The sequence below is a fragment of the Pelodiscus sinensis genome, chromosome 1 (genome assembly GCF_049634645.1).
Source record: "Pelodiscus sinensis isolate JC-2024 chromosome 1, ASM4963464v1, whole genome shotgun sequence".
In the NCBI taxonomy this organism is placed as follows: domain Eukaryota; kingdom Metazoa; phylum Chordata; order Testudines; family Trionychidae; genus Pelodiscus; species Pelodiscus sinensis.
In genome coordinates this window covers 22,808,464-22,825,783 of record NC_134711.1, presented here as the reverse complement: position 1 = coordinate 22,825,783, position 17,320 = coordinate 22,808,464, and the positions used below count along the sequence as shown (strand labels likewise).

General features: G+C 43.8%; 1 protein-coding gene across 3 annotated transcripts in view; it reads left to right on the top strand.

Annotated features, from left to right (window-relative positions):
- PTPN12 (protein tyrosine phosphatase non-receptor type 12) overlaps nt 1–17,320 on the top strand; it is a 153,689-nt gene that overhangs the window by 39,048 nt on the left and 97,321 nt on the right. For all 3 annotated transcript variants that reach the window (XR_012903327.1, XM_075926702.1, XM_075926692.1), the window contains exons 2-3: nt 4,126–4,234; nt 17,005–17,081. Coding sequence is in view for 2 of the 3 variants with exons in the window: in XM_075926702.1 (XP_075782817.1) it covers nt 4,126–4,234; nt 17,005–17,081 (186 nt within the window). In the remaining variant the exon portion in view is untranslated. The remainder of the gene's footprint in view (nt 1–4,125; nt 4,235–17,004; nt 17,082–17,320) is intronic.

Genomic DNA, 17,320 nt, shown 5'->3' with positions numbered 1-17,320 from the left:
AGGACATGGAAGCTGCATGGCCTCGCCTTGCCTAGTGATTACCAGAGAGAGTGCATCTAACTGTGCCAGTGATGCTCATTGAGCATGCCGGGCTGGGTGCGTGGGCAGCTAAAATGGCAGTGGAGGATCTGGGTTTTGAGGATGAGGAGTGGCTGGATTTTCTGAAGAAGCAGCATGTGCACTTCTTCCAGCACTGCCTGCAGATCCTACCCAAGAGACGCTCTTCCTTGGAGACCAGCAAATACTGGCTGAGTTGCTCCCGCCTCTTCCCCACCCACACCCTGTTCCTGCACCATGCCTCCCACCCAGATTTTGCACCCCCATCCCTATCCCACTCTTTGGCAGCTCTGTCCTACATACTGGACCCCTCATTTTTGGCCCCATTCCAGAGCCTAGCGGGGCTCAAAAAATCCACTAATCCTGGAACCCTCAGAAGAGTTAATCTGGCCTAAGGCCTCGGTCCTCCCTGCCCTCCCCCTCTCCCACAATGGGGTGGGAGCACTAGGGGAGTGAAATGTTTCAGTTGGGAGTCACATCAGTGAGGGTTGGAGATTTATGGAGGGGTTGTGTTTTTGCTTTTCATTTGAATGGTACCTGACTGATTTTTCTGTGGTACCTTGGAGAACTGTTCCATTGTCTAATAGGTCTATGTTAATTAGGGATGTTAGTGGCTAGCTAGATAAGCAGTAGCTTATCGGTTAAATGGTTATTGGTTTATGGTACTGGTTAGCTGCAACAACCCTCCTATTCACCTGCGTGTTCTGTGCTTAAAACTTAGACTGGCATGCTGACTCAGTTCCAGCCTGCCGGTCCAAGTTTTAAATGAAGAGCATGCAGGGGACCCATCTGCCAGCCTATGCTGCTGCCTCTGTATGAGAGGCAGCAGTGTGGAGCAGCAGCTTTGGGGAAAGGCTGCTTCGGCATCCCACGGATAAGTACAGGTGGCGCAAACTGTGTGTAGATAGGACACAAACTTAATTTTTTCAGTTAAATCTCCCTCCCTTTCACCCTGCTTGGAGTTGAGGGCAAACCTTATCTATTATAAGTCCATTATGTTGTCTTTTGCTCTCTTTTCATTAACTTTTTAATTTTCTCATAGTAATAACTGCTCAAGTAATCTACAGTTGGTTAACAACATAGTAAACACATCATTATTGATTAATAATTAAATAACATTGTTTTTAATACAGGCTGGGGATCTCTTATCCAGCACCCTTGGGACCTGATCATTCCTGAACCAGGGCATTTGCCAGACCTGAAAAGGTTCCCTGCCACAGCCCCTAGTTGCTGACTCTGCCAGTTTGGGGTTGGGAGGAATGAGGGAACTACCTCCAGCCCCTCCTGGGTTGCTGGCCTCTCTGCTGCTGATCCAGCTAGACTGTCTGCTTGGCTCCAGCAGCCCAGGCTGCCAGGAGCTCTGGCCCTCGTTGGCTTGCCAGGACTGCTGAGGGTTTGGGCTCCGGTCCATGCTCCATAGCAGCCTGTGAGTTCTGACCCCACTTTTACAAGCTATCCAGGCTCCAGCCCCATGTTGCCATGGGCTGCTGGGGCTGCCAGCACCCCTGACCTTGGTTCCACTGTAGCAGGCTGCCAAGAGCGCAGGCTCCTGCCCTACAGCAGCCTGCAAACTATGGCCCTGTGTGGTGGCGTATGCATTCCATGTCACTGGGGTGACTATATTCTGGGGTGCAGACTCTTGCCTCCTTGACCACAGCTGGCCATCTCTACAGTCCACGAAACTTCCCTTGTCTCCAGGTAACCCCGAATCCCTAAGCAACCTTGCTTGCCGGGCAGTGTGGCCCAATGGCCAGAGTCAATTTACACACACACCCCCCCTTGGTTCAAAGCAGTGTGGCCTACTAGCCAGAGTCAGGAAATAGCCCTCAGTTCAGGGCAGTGTGGCCTATTAGCCATAGTCAGTATGGTTGGGGCTAACACCCTGCTTCACCAGGTCCCAACGCAGGGCCCTGTGATTGACACAATGGTCTGCCACTCCCTCGGTAGGGAATCTGTCCAAAACATGCTGAATATACCTGGGCAGGAGAGGCTGCTGCAATATCCTGCCGGGTTACTTCCTACCGCTTTGATCAGACCAACATCCCACGTGGTAGCTGGGTCTTCCGATTCTCCAGCAGCAGCTTTTCTCTAGAATTCCACGGGGGTTGCGTTGCGGCCATGTCCCGAGTCTCCGGTTCCTACTGTCAGGGTTACTGGTGGCAGGAGCTCTAACTGGCCTGCCCAGTCTGAGCTGCTCTGCTGCCTTTTATATTGCCCCAGCCATTTGGAGTCTGGATCAAGGGGCAGGAGTTCTTCTCCCCATGGGGTCTTAGCCCCACCTGCTTCAGTGTGGAGTATGCACTCCCCATCACACCCTGATTCCACTGGCTGCCCAAGGCTCTGGCCCTGGCCCTGCACTGCCATGGGCTGTTGCTGGCCTGATCCTACATTCCCATGGTCTGCCACAAACCGGTCCCAGTGCCATAGGCTGTCAGTCTGTTGGGGGCTGCTGCTGGTTCACGCCCTGCTGCAGTGGGCTGCCACCAGCCCCTGCCCTCTCCCGCTGCTTCAGCCTGGTCACTCCTGGATTGCCATCCTGCCACTAAGCTACCAGGGTTCTCTGATTCAGGAACATCCATGGTCATGTTGTCGGATGAGAAAATTCTGGTTTTGGGAGGTGCAGCCTGTACCATCATGTGTTGCAAGGAATCACAGGAGACACATGGTGGTTTATGAGCCTGAGTATAACTGCCTTACAGTGTTTGATCCAAACCAGCTGACACATTGTTGCCTCATTTTACTACTTCATGGTCTATAAAGAAGACCTAATAAGTTTGTCAAAACATTTTCTCCCTTTTTTGTCTTTGAAATAACAGGAATATCAAGTCAGGTTTTCTGTGGCTCTGCAGGTAGACTTCTTGTAGTTCTCAAATACTATTTGTAGTCTCTTTCAGGCTTATAATTAAAGAGCAAAGTATTGAATCTAAACCAACTTTGTTTCTTACTAATTTCTTAATCAGATACTAACAAAAACTTGTGTTTTAAACAGTCCAAATAAAAATTCTTTCCCCTGTTACTCAGATTATACTTGCTTGGTATTTGTGAAGTCATTCTACCAGTTTTCCAGTTGTTAATCTTTTGTAGTGGGCGAGATTTGAATTTCTAATGTTTAATTTTTTTTTTACTTCCCTGAAACTTTATAAAAAAGACACACAGAAAACCCTCTACTACCTCAGGTCATCTTTATTCATTGTAGAGAAGCAAAACATCCCAGCACATGTTCAGTTTTTATCCTTTGCAGGTCACCAGCAGAGGAAAAAGGTTAAATATCTCATTTGGGACCAATTACAGGCAGTCCCCGGGTTACATGGATCCGACTTACATCGGATCCCTACTTACAAATGGGGTGAGGCAACCCCGCATTAGCTGCTTCCCCCCAGCAGACCAGAGAGATGCCGAGCGGCTTTTCTCAGCAGACACCTCAGCTTGAGAATAAAGGACTGAGGGAAGTGAGGTGTGGGAGAATAAAACTGAGCTCTGGAGAAATGTTTGGCTAGAGTTTCCCCTACAATATGTACCAGTTCCGACTTACATACAAATTCAACTTAAGAACAAACCTACAGTCCCTATCTTGTACGTAACCCGGGGACTGCCTGTAATCTCTTACCTAGGTTTTTCCTTTGGATATATTTATGCAATCTTTCCTTCCCTGGGTTAATACTGACTTAGTTGTATTTGCTACCATGCTTTTTGACTGACTTCGTTAGCTTTCTTCTTCTCTTAAAAGTACTTTTAAAACCTTGTTCTCTGAACAATCCCTTGTGAAGCAGTATTGGTGATAGTTTTTTCTCTTCTAAGAAACTGTAGTCTATTATTGATATTTCTTCTTGGCCATAATTAATTCAACTTAAAAATTAAATACTAGTGACGTTACTTTTTGAAGTCGTGTAAAGTAGAGCTATACATCAGTAGCAGTGTTCCAGATATTTTGATTGCTTGAGTACAGTTTCAAAAGAGGTTGTGAGAGTGAGTTATGAATAGATGCACATACAATAGGGATGCTTCATTTGTTTAAAGCTTCTATTATGTTGAGACTTTAATGTTTAAACTTAAACATCTTAATTTCAGAGGCTCAGAAGATTATCAACCAAATATAGAACAGAGAAAATCTATCCAACAGTCACTGGAGAGAAAGAAGAAAATGTTAAAAAGAACAGATATAAAGACATATTGCCATGTAAGTGTTGATTCTTCTACTACAGAACAAAGAAAAATGTTAATTATCCTTGTTAACATATCTTCCCAGTTCTACTAATCACATTCTGTTGAACAGTTAAATTAGATGAAAATTGTTCTCCGTTTAAAGGTTTGTTGTTAAGACTCTCTTAATTGGCCGTTAAAGTTAAATGTTGCCCTGGTATATGTGGTTATTTTAGCCTGCTAGTTTCTATTTTAACATTACTTAGAGCCATATTATTTCTCAAAGCAAAACTAAATTGTGGAGAACAATGGACTTTATACTCTAGACGTGTGGCACCAGAATTTTTTAGTTATTAAAATTAATTCAGTCTTAAACTTTAATTCAGGTTTGGGTGTCTAGCATTGGTTTTCCCCTCCTTTCTCAAAGGGATCAGAACTCCACTTATTTGGAGTGGGATGTGAAGACATATCAATGTAAATATAGCTGTGGCTTTGTGATATGACTGATAATTATTATACACAGGTTAAACTTAAACCTCTGTGAAAAATTGGGGCGGAGGGGATTTCAGTTCCTGGAGAATGTCTTTTTGTTTTTGTATTTTGGTAAAGCCCTATTAGGATTGGTGTCCCATTGTTGTAGACACTGGATAAACTTATAGAAAGACAAGGTTCCTGGCACAATTGATTTTTTTAAAAAAAAATTATTAAAAAGATTACAACACACAGATTAAGGGCGTATCTAGACTACGCTAGACTTTCGAAAGAGGAAGAGGCGAACCCTCCCGTTTCTCAAACAAGTCGCTTTTCCTTAAAAAATGAGGTTTACACGGCTTGTCGACAAACGGGAGGGTTCGCCAACAAAACCGTATCTTAATTAAAGATTAATTAAAATCTTTAAGCGCTGCTTTCGAAAGTGAGCTTGAAAGAAGATAGGCAAATTCCGTGGGATTTGAAAGTCTAGCATAGTCTAAATACGCCCTAAATGACAAAGGTATCATGAAAACCTACTGTTACATAGGGTCATAGTAATTCTTGCAACAATTCATTCATTTGTTGCTCTGCATAACCAAGTGGCATAGGGCTCAAACACAAACTATACCTTGAGAACACAGGGGCCATTAACTCAGTTGCAGGAGGCTAGAGAAGTGCAGAGGTTTTTTCCAGTGCTAGGTCTGCAACCAATTTTGAATTTTTAAAAAGGTGGTCATCTTCAGTCTGAGCTTTCAGCCAGGGATGTGAAAGTATGCCCAAGTACATGGTTAACCAAAGAGTCTGGGCTCATTGGTTAACTCTCACAGTTACACACAGCCCCCCTTGTTGCATGCTACCTCTGAGCGCCTGCCCCCTCCATGCCTATATCAGAGGCAGCAGTGTGGGGGAAGGGGAAATGGGAACTGGTGATCATGGGAAGCTGGCTCCCTGCGAGCCCCAGCCCCCACCTCCCCATCCCATGTGTAAAGTGTAACTGTTGAGAACTTCCAGCAGTTACATGTTTACACAAACGCATTTTAACATCCTTGCTTTCAGCATAGAATACCTGAAATCCATTATTCAATCAGTGAACTTGAGTACGTTCCATGTTCTCTGGATCATAGATATCTCAATGCTTCATCGCTACAGTTTACCTTCGTGGGCAGCACTCTGAGCAACAAGCCCTGCCTTTTGGACTGATACAATTGTAAATATACTTACCAAGATCATGATCATGCCTGCTGCCGCACTGAAACAAAAGGCAGGAGTCCATTCTTACCTGGATGATTGACTTGGCTCCAATTTGTAGACAAAAACCAGGCCAGCAGGGTCATTGCAGTTTCCCAGTAAGCAATGAGTAGGTAATAAATCAGAAAAGTTCTGTCCACATCTAGCAGGTCCTGATAGGACATAGAACAAAATTAAAAGGCCTAATAAGCAGCTTCTACAAAATAGAATGACCAATGGCAAAGCTTTGATTATTCATCAGATAAACAGTGTGGTTTTGCTGCAGGCAGTAGGATTTGTGGTAAAATGTGTAATTGCCCTTAGCTTATTTCCCCATTGGTCCATATGAAATATTTATGGTACAATAGAGGGAAGTTAGGATATCACAGATGATTTGATACTTGAAGGATACCTAAGATGATGTGGCATTATCTGAAACCATTATTATCCACAAAGAAATGGCTGTTTATTGGAGTGGAGATGTTGAGCATAGATGATAACCTGAAGGGTTAGGATGTGTGCTCCCTTAGGGAAAGCAATGCTGCACAGCTAATGAGCAAAGAATGAATGAACGTGATCCATAAACAGGCTAGAGATGTAAAGAAGTGTGGTTCTTTGTATTGCATTTTCAGAACAAGTAACACTTGTTTTAGAAGAGTTTCAGTTGGACAGTGCCATGTTTGTGGAACAGATTAAGCATCAGGGAGACACAAGGAGGTTAATGGTTTCTACGACCCTAGATGAGGGGTGGGGAACCTTTTTTGGGCCGGGGCCACTGACCCACAAAAAAATCGGTCTGGGGCCACACAAGTGAGGAGCCAAAAAAAAAAAAAAAAATCCAAACAAATCCTCACTGACATGGCCCCTATCTGAGGAGAAAGGCACTCCCCATATTTCCCTTGAACAACAGAGCCTGGGGGCGGGGAGGTCCACACACTAGTAGTTTTGTATACTCCAGCCCCACAGGGAGGCAGCAGGGGGCTGCCAACATGGGCTCCCCAAAGCTAAAGGGGAGCCCTGAGCCTCAGGGGTTGCATCCAGGCAAGTCTGGCCCTCGGGCTTTGTTCCACACCCCTGCCTTAGACCTTTATATGTCATGGGCAGAAAGGAATCTTTCCAATCTGTCAATAGCTGGCAGATAGTGAGGACTTCAAAAGTCTGCAGCTCTAACTACATCTGAAGAAGTCCAAATTTGGTAACCTAGACAGGCTGAAAAGGCATCTGTTTGATAGAGATTTGTGGAGAAGGCTACATTTATTCTTCTCATAACAATGAAGGGGTAGAAAGTAGGGATGTTAAATTTAGATTCATAGGCTAATCAAATAGTTGATGCAATTTGCATCGACTGTTCAATTATTCTACAAGGGAGCCTTGCCTTACAAGTGTAACAGCCCCAGAGGTATTGCTACACTTCAAAGGCAAAAGTGATGCGGGGAGCACTGGGCCAGCGGGAGGACTGATTGAGTCCCCCACTGGCCCTTTGCACCCTGTGGCATTTCAAAGCGGCAGCACCACATGGAATTCGGGGCCAGCTGGGGACTCCCCAGCTGATCCTGACTCTAGATGGTGTTGCTGCTTTGAAATGTGGTGTGGAGCTGGGGACCAGCTGGGGAGTCCCCAGCTAACCTTGGGCTCCATACAGCATTGCTGCTTTGAAATTCCATGTGGGGCTCCCCATGGTGTTTCAAAGCGGCAGTGCCGTGTGGAACTGGAGTCAGCTGGAGTCCCCAGTTGGCTCCTGGCTTCATGCAGCATTTCAAAATGGCAATGCTACGTGGAGCTGGGATCAGCAGAGGAATCCCAGCTGACCCCGGCTCCATGCAGTTCTGCCACTCTGAGGCCTCCCTTCCTGTCCCCCCTCTTGCTGCCTCTTTCTGATAGGCAGCAAGGGTGGAGAGGAAGCAACTAGTGTAGTAACTATCTGATAAGCATTTGCTAGTCTTCCACATCCCTAGTAGAAAGAAGTCTTGCTAGATTTCTGGTTGACTGGTGCACTGCTGAATGGTCATTTTAATGTTGCTGAGATTTCATTGTGGTGTTACTGATGTGCTTGGGCACTGAGGGTACATCTAGACTACAGGGTTTTGTCGACAGAAGTTTGGTTGACAGATACTGTCGACAAAGCTTCTGTCGACAAAGAGCGTCTAGACTACATTCAGTTCTGTCGACAAAGCCCTGTAGTCTAGACACAACCCTACATGCAATAACACCTTCTGTCGACAGAACTCTGTCGACAGAAGGCGTTATGCCTCGTAAAATGAGGTTTACTGGCGTCGACAAAACTGCTGAGTTCTGTCGACTTTATGTCGACAGAACTCAGCAGTAGTGTAGACGCAGGTATAGTTTTGTCGACAAAAGTCCACTTTTGTCGACAAAACTCTGTAGTCTAGACACACCCTTAGAGCCTTAGTTTTTCTCTTTTAGTTTTTTAAATCATAATTGAAACAAACTCCATACTAGCTCCCCAGAACATAGCTATATGCAGGGCATTTGGGAATTGAATGAAGTGTTAATCAGTTGTGTGAAAATTGGAGCAGACTTCCGGCGAACTTGGTGGCATTCAGGTAAATTGGAAGTCTAGAAATACAATTCCTGCTTAGTCGAGATGTGAGAATATCTTCAGATATTCAGGGGGCCCTTCAGTTAATTAGGGGAAAAAAATTTGATGTTGGTATCGAAGTGAAAACCAGAAAACTTTTTTGGGAAACTCTTATGAATCCTTTTGTCATAAATGAGGGAGAAAAAGCACAATAGATTTTTATAAAACATTTGCCAGTCATCTTGAAATTTTGCAGAAACTGCTGTTGCCACCAGAGAGAAGTGTATGTATGACATACTCATAACCATATTCCATTCTAGTTCCAGCATAAACAAATCAGTCCATGCTTTATTTTAATCTGCTCTCACAGCATTTAAGAACTATCTTAAATTCTGTTTCAATTGAAAATGTTGAACATTAAAAATTGGTCATTCTGGATAATTAAACTCTAAACTGGAACCATAAATGTGTCTGAATATATCCAGAGCTCTGTGTATTCTGTAATAATAGAATTTACCCCAGAATTCACCCTCTCTACAGAATTATACTCCAGGCTCTCAATTTATTTAAAAATGTATTTAAAAAAAACTTCCAAGTAAGGGCTACAGAAACTCTGGAACATAAAAATGGCTAAACTGTTACAGCGTGTTCCTCCTGGAATTCCAGATAGCTTGAGACAACAGCTGAAAGACATATGAATGAATGATGCCATAGAACGCCTCAATTGTGCAACACTGGTGTTTCCTCAAATGCCATACTTCAGGCATTTCTCTCAAGGACTTTGCCATTGACTGGCTATGCTGAAACTGGATGGGTTTATTCCTAAATGTCAGGTAGTACCTAGCAGATAAGTATTCAGTTCAGGTAATTCTATTACATACTATTGGGAAGGAGAGCTGCTGTCAGCCTTCCTGCTTTACCTGTCCTGTTCCTAGCCTATCTGGTCCTGGGACCTTGCACCTTTCCTACTCCTCAATTGAGGGTAAAGGAAGGGCTATAAAGAAGTTTCTGCTCCTGTAAAGAATGTCCTTTAAATCCTTTATTAATCCATCACAATATCTCTATTGTACAGAATATCTGTACTAAACATCCACCACAAGCAGGCTCTACCAATGAGCTTGGCTGCGTTCCCACCATATGTGGTCGGGTTCCTAGACATCCACTAATGTCCTCTTCAATATCAGTCAAAAACTCTGTAAACTCGTAAGGTTGACAAGTGGGCCCTATTCTTCTTGAAGAATAATAATAAGCCCCTTATACTATGTCTGGATGAAAAATTACTTCTCAATGCCATCTATGATTCTGGTGCCCTCCTTATTTGCATAGCTACTAGGTTTGTCAACCCAAGGGAAGTTTCACATTTTCCTGCCACACTCTATATTGCAACATGTCTGCTCAAATAATTTTTCCTCCAGGATCTACCCTAAGTCCCTATTTGCTATGATTATTACATATTTCTAAATCATTGCGGTTCACTTTGGAGAAGGGGAAAGAATCATGAGACACCTATACCTGTGGATGTGGATAGCAGCAGATATAAACCATTCAATGGAATCACAGCACTCTCTCAGGAACTGCAGCAGGAAAGGGAACAGAACATGGGACTGCAGTGCAGCTGTACTACCCTCAGCCCTGCCCACTGGGGCAGCCACCAGGCGCTCTGGCAAGCCCCTGGACAGAAGATGCAGACAATTGTGTAGATGGGATGGGGCAGGGCTGAGGGTCATGCAAATTTGCCCTATCCTTGAACAAAGTCATCTAAGTAATGAACTACCTGCAATAAACTAGCATTACAGCCCAGTGTATGGAAAAGGTTTCATTCAATAGCCTCTGCCACTCGATTGAGTTGATTATCAGACTCCTTGAACCTCAGCTAGGGAGTGCACCTTGGTCATCTCCTCCCAGAACCACATGCCCTGGGTCTGGAGATCATGTTGCACATATGTCAACTCAGAATGGTCCGTTTGTCCTGTGTGGTCTTGCTGCCATATCTGTCAGGCAAGGACTCTGTCAGGAGGCCCTCCAGTTCTGACTTTTCTGCATCAAGCACTTAATTCACCTGGAAGCCTATTGTCTCCCAGGCATCAGGAACATACTGACAGCTCTTGTCACCATGAGCGGTTGTTCCATCTGGATGTCACCCAGATGCTTTTCCAGAGATTAAGTGCTTCCCAAGTAGACCTGTTCGCCTCCAGACAGAACAGGAAATGACATGGCTTCTGTTCCAACAGAGTTGGGGCAAGGAGTTCCTCTCTGATGCCTTCCTCCTATCATGGGCAGATCTGATGTACATTTTCCCACCAGTTCTGCTCATCAGCAGAGTTCCATCAAAGATTGAGAGAGAATAAAACCAAAGCGAATTAAATGATATTTTCCTGAAACTTCCTTAGGGCCCCAAACTAGGGAGGAGAAACCCACATGTTCTATATAGGTATATGATTGAATGTCTCTTAAAGCTAGTGAGGCTTCTTATATTTATAACTTGCTCCTTGTAAAGCAGTAGGTATTAATTAACCTGCCAAAAATGTTTGCTTGAAGTAAATTATTGTGACAACACCTAACAGTGCTACTTTGTATTTGATATTAGCTAATGAAAAGCTGTAGGATTCTAAACATTCTGTTTAGAAACAATTCTTATGACCTACTTCCTATATTTCCATTCCCGTTAATGATCTAACAAACAGGGTTGGTCTTCGTTAGGGATAGGCTTGCTACTGATGCTCATTCATTTCACCAGAAAGCTTAATACTGTCTTTTGATCTCACTGTTGATTGCTGTGGAGAGCATGATCTCACCGTTTTTTTTTTTTTTTTTCTCTCCTCTGGAGTGAGCCACTTTTTATGCAAATCCTCTAATTAAAAAAAAAATCCTACCAGATATAAAAAATGCCTGCTAAATCTCCAGCCACTCATAGTGTCTTTTGGGGAAAAGAGAGTCGACAGGCTATGAATTGCTAATGTGTATTTTTTAAAAAGGCATATTTTAAAAATTTCAAGCCTTCTTTGTATTATTTTGAAGGGCCTAGAGGGGTGGCTGGCACAAGCCAATTTTTTTGATTTGTAAATGACCTTCAATACTAGTTAACAAGGCCAAACTGAAAGTCAGTAACTGTTGCCTGAGCTTAGTCTCCAAGGGCAATCTCCACTCTAGAACACTAAATCAAAAACAGAGTAATTTTGAAACAAAACAAGATTTATTATTCAGTAATTTATTAACATGAATGTGCCAGAATAAGAATTATGAAGAATCACAATCAAAAGGAATGAACAATTAATAAATAATGTGAATTGCCTACATATGTGTTTTCACTCTTCATTTGAAGAACTGTAATATGTTAATGTCTTTTTATTTGTGTGTTGTATTGAAAGTGTCAATTAAGCCTATAGGTTTCCTGAGTCTTAAAATATCCAAGCAACAAACTAGAACGATTACTAAATTGCCTCAGTGGATAGAGAGCTGCTACATCACTGAGTGTACTTTTATTAATATATCTGTCTTTAGAGAAAGAAGCTTACATTTTAAGTTAAGAATTTTGACTGAGGTATTTTCTAATTATGTAATTGTAAATAAACCACTTGATTATGATAGTTCTTAGAGAGCAATATCTGCATGTGTTCAGTCCCTAAACAGAGCTGAATGAGTGCTTTAAAGAATTCTGTAACCAGATTTTTTAAATAAAGTACCTAGCTATTATATTAATTTAGCACAATTATTCAGTCCCAACACTGTCTGGTCACCAAAGATCTGAGAGGGAGTTGCATACTTTTATACCAGAGGTTCAGTTCCTTATGGTTAATACAGAAAAAAAAAGAACTGTCTAAATAAAGGCATCTGAGTAGGTGCCTACTAAATCTAAAAGGCAAGACAAGCTGAAAAATTGTTTTAGGTGTAAACCAGGGATTTATAGTATTAATGAAAAGGTTTCCATTGTTGCCCTTTATTTCTTATTGCCATTTTTTTATCTTGGCTGAATTTTGCTTTAAAACGTGAAAATTCTGTTGCTGATATATTTTGTGCTGCCTTGGTATTTCACTTAGCATCTAGTTTACTAGTGGTGCTTCTGGTTGAAAGGCTCATGTTTAGCAATTTCTAAATGGATTGTAGCATTCCTGATGGTTTTTATAGTGTGTTGTATTTGTATTGTTCTTAAAATGATTCATTGACATCAATACTGCAACTCATTAAAGTTGCAAAGGCTTTTTTTAGTGCACTAGATTGACTTGAAATGAATACTAAAAGAATGGTGCTGCAGAGCTGCATTATATTTGACCAGTGCATTTCAGGAAATGCTAGATCCTGCAAGCCAATCAGAAAAATACAAGGAATGATAGTACTATGGCACTGGTGTCACTGTGCTACTGTGTTGTTTAATCTCTTCCACACATTTTGACCACTGGACATCATAAGTCTCATACCAATCTGAAAATATAACACATAGAATCAATGGAATCTGTAATACAATTTAAATACAGGCAGTCCCCGGGTTACATGGATCCGATTTACATCGGATCCCTACTTACAAACGGGGTGAGGCAACCCCGCACTAGCTGCTTCCCCCCAGTAGACCAGGGAGACGCGAAGCTAGCGCCCCTCCCCCCACAGCAGACCAGGGAGACGCAGAGCGGCTTTTCTTAGCAGACACCTCAGCTTGAGAATAAAGGACTGAGGGAAGTGAGGTGTGGGAGAATAAAACTGAGCTCTGGAGAAATGTTTGGCTAGAGTTTCCCCTACAATATGTACTAGTTCCGACTTACATACAAATTCAACTTAAGAACAAACCTACAGTCCCTATCTTGTACGTAACCCGGGGACTGCCTGTAACCTGTTATGGCCACAGGGTGCCAATCAATGGGGTTGCTTTGAAATAAACAAAGAATGATGATAATTTGACAGTGGTAAAGCAGTCCCATATAAAGTCCTACAAAATCTGTAACTAAATTCTTTTCTAAGGTTTTAAATTAATAACTGTGAAATCAGAAGAAAACTGTTTGTGATGCTGCATTCAAACTTAAAGTTGTTGACTATGCAGAAGCAAACAATTTTGCTTTTTCTCATGAATTCTTTATCAGTGAGAAGCACGTAAGAGAATGGCAACAAAAAATCACTAAAATGCATGCCAAGAAGCAAGAAAAAAATGTCAAACAAGGTGTGCTTCATTTCCTGGGCTGGAGAAAGATCTGTGATTGGGTTGTTGAATGTTGACAGAATAGCTGCCTTGTCACTAGAACTTGTCTGCATGCTCCACAAATGTAAAAGAATGACACATACAGGTCAGTGAAGCCATCAATGTTTGTCGCATCAGTGGGTTGGTGTACTCGCTTCACAAACCACTGTGGTCTCTGACTTCATCAGCAAACAGAGATAGCACAAAAGCTGCCAAGAGATCTGGAAGGATAAAATTTCATCTTTCCAAAGACTTATAAAACACTAGGGTGCTGTGCCCCTGCTTGCTATGCTCGCCAACCCCCTCTGTCCACTGCAGCTGGATTATGGCCTCTCCTACCCATGCTGCAGCAGGAGGGTGCTTATGGGGCACCCCCATCTGGTCACCAAAGCTCTGTGAGGGATGGATGGAGGCTTAACCCCAATTGGGGCCTTGTTAGCCAGGCTTCATTTTAAATAAAGTAAAATATTATGTCCAACACAAAAAGGTTTCAGCATTGTCTTTGTTTATGGCAGGGGTGGCAAACATTTTGAGTCAGGGACTGCTGGCCCACAGAAAAATCAGTTGGGGACCACATAAGTGAGAAGCAAAAAAAAAAAAAATCCTCCCAAACCCCCCAACCCTCACTGATGTGGCCCCCCACTTAAACACCTCACTCCCCTGGTGCTCCAGCCCCATGCCGAAGGAGAGGGGGGGAAGGAATGAGGTTCAAGGCCTCAGGCCAGATCAACTCTCTTTGGGTTCCAGAGTTAGTGGATTTTGTGGCCCCCCCCCCCCCAGGCTCTGGGGTGGGGCCAAAAAGGAGGGATTCAGTGTGTGGGACAGGGCTGCCAGTGAGTGGTAAAGGGCTGAGGGTGTGAGGTCTGGATGTGAGGTAGGGTGCAGGAAGAGGCGGGGTAGGGTGTCTCGCAAGCGGTGAGGGGGCAGGAGTGGGCTGGGGGAGTCGAGGGTCTCAGCATGGAGGTATGTGAGTGTGTTGGGGGTGCGTGGCTCTGGGCATGAGGGAGTGGGGAGCACTTACGGGTCTTTGGGCCCATGCTGATCCCAGGTTCAGCCTCCCACTGTTCCCATTAGCTGGATTCTGGCCAATGGGAGCACAGAGAAAGCACTCCAGCCTCGGAAGGGAAGCGCATCTTCCCTGCACAGTGAGGCTCAGAGCTTTCTCACCCCCTGCCCTTCCCCCCGCCCCCGCACAGCAACCGCATTGGGGAGGAGGGAGGGCAGGGATGCAGTGCAAGGCAAAGGAGACCAGGCAGTTCAGGTCAGTGCTACCGGCTGTCTCCTCACCTGCCTTGCAGAAGTCCTACTTGCTGCTGCAATGGGGTGGGAGGGAGCCAGCCTGGCCTTCAGAGGCAGGCTGGGCTTGGGTCTCACGGGTGGTTCGGTGCTGGGTTCGGGGTGCAGCAGAGGATGGGGATGTGGGGATCCTTGCCCTGTGCCTAGCGCTTCTGAGCCTGCTGGCCCAGCATCCTGAGAGCGCCAAGAACTACATCAGTGTGGCCCTGGAGCAAGTCGTGGCACCTTGGGAATGGGGACCTGTCTCTGTTTCCGTTGAGAGTGGGCCATGCCCCAGGCCTCTCACCAGCTGAAGCAGCCCCTGGGCTGGGGCACAGGCTGCCCGAAAGGCCACAGGCAGAGCTGAGTGGGCAGGACCCTTGGGAGGTGGCAGGGTGGCTTGGCCGTCCCTTAATAGTGTCTGGGCAGGTATCCTGTGTGAGGGCAGAGCCTGTGGATTCAGAGTGATTTGGTGTGTATCTGTTGTCCCGCAGGAAAATTATTTTTTATATAGATAGACAAATTTCAAGGAGTATGCCTTTGAGCTGCCATAGATAGGAGATATGGACAAAACAGAAATAACATTCCATCTTCGGAGCCACAGAACGATAACCACTGTTGGAAAAAATAAAGAATAATAACTTGACAGTGGTAAAGCAGGTGACATTCTTATATAAGTCCTAATTAAAAGCATTGGCCAAGAAAAATCCATTTTGTGGTAATTTTATTGTTTTTGGCAAAGGGATCAAAGCTCTTTCTGCTTTTTAAAAGAAAAAGCTTGCCTAAAAACTTGGTATTTCCTGCTGGTGCTATCATATGTGCACACGAAAAGGAATGGGTGGATGGATGGATGAAAATGGGACTATTGAATGGCAGTAAAAAGTGTGGAATGAAGTAGGGATGTTAAATTTAGTTTAATCAGTCAATTGACAAGCTGCAGCGGGGTTAGCTCCTGGCCTAGGAGCTAACCCGGCTGTGGCTCTCCCTTTTAAATGTATTTGTTGTTGTTTCCTGTGGGATGACAGAGTGACATGTCATCTTTGTCCTCATACCACCACCCGCCTCCGCCTCTGTCCTCAGCCGCTTTCTATGACCTGCTGTGGTGCCGTCCCCTCTGGGCATAGGCTGCTCTGGCAACAGCTCCCACTTCACGCAGTGGGGGTCTCCGTCGCCGAGGAGGAGCTGCTGCTGCTGGGTCCCCTCCACCATCTGAGCCTGACTCCTTGGCCACCCCACGTTTCCTGGGGGAAGCTGCTGCTGCAGCAGCACATGATGCTCCGGGGAGGTGGAAGCCGTGCAGCCTCCTCCCTTCCCTCTCCCCGGTCCTTCTTCCTTTGAAGAAAAAGCAAAGCAAAACTGATGGCCTATTTAGAGAGTCTGGCTTGCTGGGAATCACATCATTAGGCAGAAAAAAATCCCAGTCAGGTGAGAGGCATGAGTGTCTTCCCAAAAGAAGTGATGGTTTATTAGCTGGGAAGGTGGTACCTTCGGTGGACTATTGAGGGGAACTCAAGTGCAGTTGCCCTTAACTCTGATAGCAAATATCCTTAAATTAACCCAGACTACAATAGTTCCCCGTGAGTCAGTGTGACTTTCAGAATAGAGTACTGGACAGGATTGGGGAGACCTGGGTTTTATTAACTGATCTCTTGAATGATCTTGGGCAAGTCACTTTGCTATCTTTCTCAGTTTCTCATCTGTAAAACTTGATAATGATACTTTGAGACCCACTGAGGAAAAGCTCTATATAAAACTTGTATAGATATAATATTGTTATGTTTAATATTGCATTACATTTTTGCTTAAATGTTGACAAATTGGAGATGTTACTTTTAACACTATATTGTTTTCAATATATATGTTTTAGGTCCCTGATAATTAGCCATGTTTGTAAATTGTTTGGAGCACCACTGGGAAATTAATGCACAGTTCTAGGTCTTACTTTTCTTTCCCACTTAAATTAGCTTATTCCGAAATTGTTAATGTCATTGACTAACTGATACCTGTTAGAAACTATTATGCATCTTCAGAAACATTTTAATTGCCCCATCAAGCAATATTATTATTTCTGTAATTGATATATCTTAACACATGCTGTAATTCTTCACTTAAAAAAACTATCTTTTTTTAGTTGACCACAGCCGGGTTAAATTGACTTTAAAAACACTCCCGCAAGATTCAGACTATATCAATGCAAATTTTATTAAGGTATGTATTAACATCTGACTACATTAAATACTCTCAGAATTTTGATTTCATAGAAATGCAGTTTTAATTAATATATTGCAAACATTATGAAATAAGAATTCAAACCTTACTATAGAGCATTTCCTGCGCTTTAAAAGAGTTAATGTATTACATGAGTAAAATACTTTTCATTAAAAAATACTTCCATTTGAACTACCAAATCACAGCTTCAGTGCAGGAGAATCACAAGTCTGTCATTC